This window comes from Mastomys coucha, unplaced genomic scaffold (genome assembly GCF_008632895.1).
Source record: "Mastomys coucha isolate ucsf_1 unplaced genomic scaffold, UCSF_Mcou_1 pScaffold22, whole genome shotgun sequence".
In the NCBI taxonomy this organism is placed as follows: Eukaryota; Metazoa; Chordata; class Mammalia; order Rodentia; family Muridae; genus Mastomys; species Mastomys coucha.
In genome coordinates, this window is record NW_022196905.1 from 140,471,280 (window position 1) to 140,472,950 (window position 1,671).

The window sequence follows — 1,671 nt, forward strand, 5'->3', positions numbered from 1 at the left end:
GATGAACCGCCAAACTGATTTCCAGAGTGGTTGTATCAGTTTACAATCCCACCAGCAATGAAGTAATGAAGAACATGGAAATTTTTATATTTTGAAAAAAAAGTGAAGCATTGGGAATAGAGATATAAAATAAGCCAATGAGAAAATATTTAAAAATAAATGATACATATTATGACTGACATGACATGAAATAAATGTTTTTGAGATGAGAACTTCATATGCCAAAAAAAAATCCCTTGCATACAATTTGTGAGGATGTAAATTAGTTAGGAGGATTTTGGAAACCATTGTGGATATATTTCAGCTCCAGACCAGGTACATGGTTGACAAACTCATCATCTTTGAATAGTGGTCCAAGTTGTCATCAACCATATTCTGAGTTCCATATTGGGAAGAGAGTTTATGGCTTTAATGTTGGATTGGGAGATCCCAATGTTGCAACCATTTCTTAAGCCATTAATGGCTCATTTCTTCAAGGATTTAGATCTGTGGTCTTGGTTCATACAACTGACTTTGCACCTTCCAAAAAAATTTCTTTCAGCAAAGAGTAGATTTTCTTCAGCTGATGATAAACTCCCAGAGTTCTGGAGACAGAGAGTCTGATCAAGGTAAGCAAAGATGGGTCATATGTACTGACATGCAACCACAAAGACAGATATTTGTTCTGGAAATATTCAAGAGGCTTTCCATGTAGATGAACAGGTCTATGAATTACAGGATAATGTTTTTGAATAATATATATACAGCCAGAGTAAATTTTGAGAAGTACAGCATTGTTACTGTGTTCAAAACCTGAAGGGTAGTCACAGCATATGATTCAGGCCTAGACGTCATTAGTGATTGCTGGATCTTGTACCACACTACAAAATCTCATTCTCATCTAGATCCTCTGAGTAAGAAGGTGTGCCTATAGATTTGCATCTAGACATCCAGTGAACAAGAACAGCCCCACGGAGGTGATGGTCCCTGAAAAGGCAGGTGCTAGTCTAGCTAGCCTTTGATTTACAGTCAAGCTTTGATTTCCTGTCTAGTTGATAAGGAATGTGTGGAGAAACCCTTGGTACTAAACACATATCCCATCCCTTTTCATTTTTTCCCCTACTTATTTTTCCATCATGGATGGCTTTTAAGGAAAACATTGCTGTGATAGTTGAAGAATAATGACTTTCTAATTCCACCAGGTCCTACAGAGCTATAGTCCCATTATAAAGGAGAAACAGATGTCTGTCTTTTTGTTTTCTTTTTTTGTTTTTTCCCTTTCTTCTCACCTCTTTTTCTGTTTCTTCTTTCCTCATTCCCTTCCTTCTCTCATCCTCCAACTTCTCCCTCATTTCTTTCCATCTCCAACATAATCATACATTAATCCTGTTCCTTTATCATCATAATTTATTTTGACACACAGATTCAATTACATGTATCTAGTATAGAAGCCCTTCCATTTGAACTCCTAAATCCTTTCTTAAGCCAATGGAATGTTGATTTATTAGAACTAAGCAGGTTTGCATCTCTACTTAGCTACCATACCAGAGAGCAGAGTTCTGAGGTTTTTGCCTCCATACTCTACTTTCATGTATTGGTTATTTTCTTGTTGTTGTAAGAAGATACATGACATTCATTTAAGGCCAGCCTGGTCTACAGAGTGAGTTCCAGGACAGCCAGGCCTATACAGAG

At 37.0% G+C, this 1,671-nt stretch overlaps 1 protein-coding gene across 1 annotated transcript in view; it reads left to right on the forward strand.

Annotated features, from left to right (window-relative positions):
- Positions 1-1,671, forward strand: part of LOC116071007 (cytochrome P450 3A9-like) — a 26,013-nt gene that overhangs the window by 14,500 nt on the left and 9,842 nt on the right. Inside the window, exon 9 of the mRNA XM_031342382.1 lies at positions 542-608. Within this exon, the coding sequence (XP_031198242.1) occupies positions 542-608 (67 nt within the window). The remainder of the gene's footprint in view (positions 1-541; positions 609-1,671) is intronic.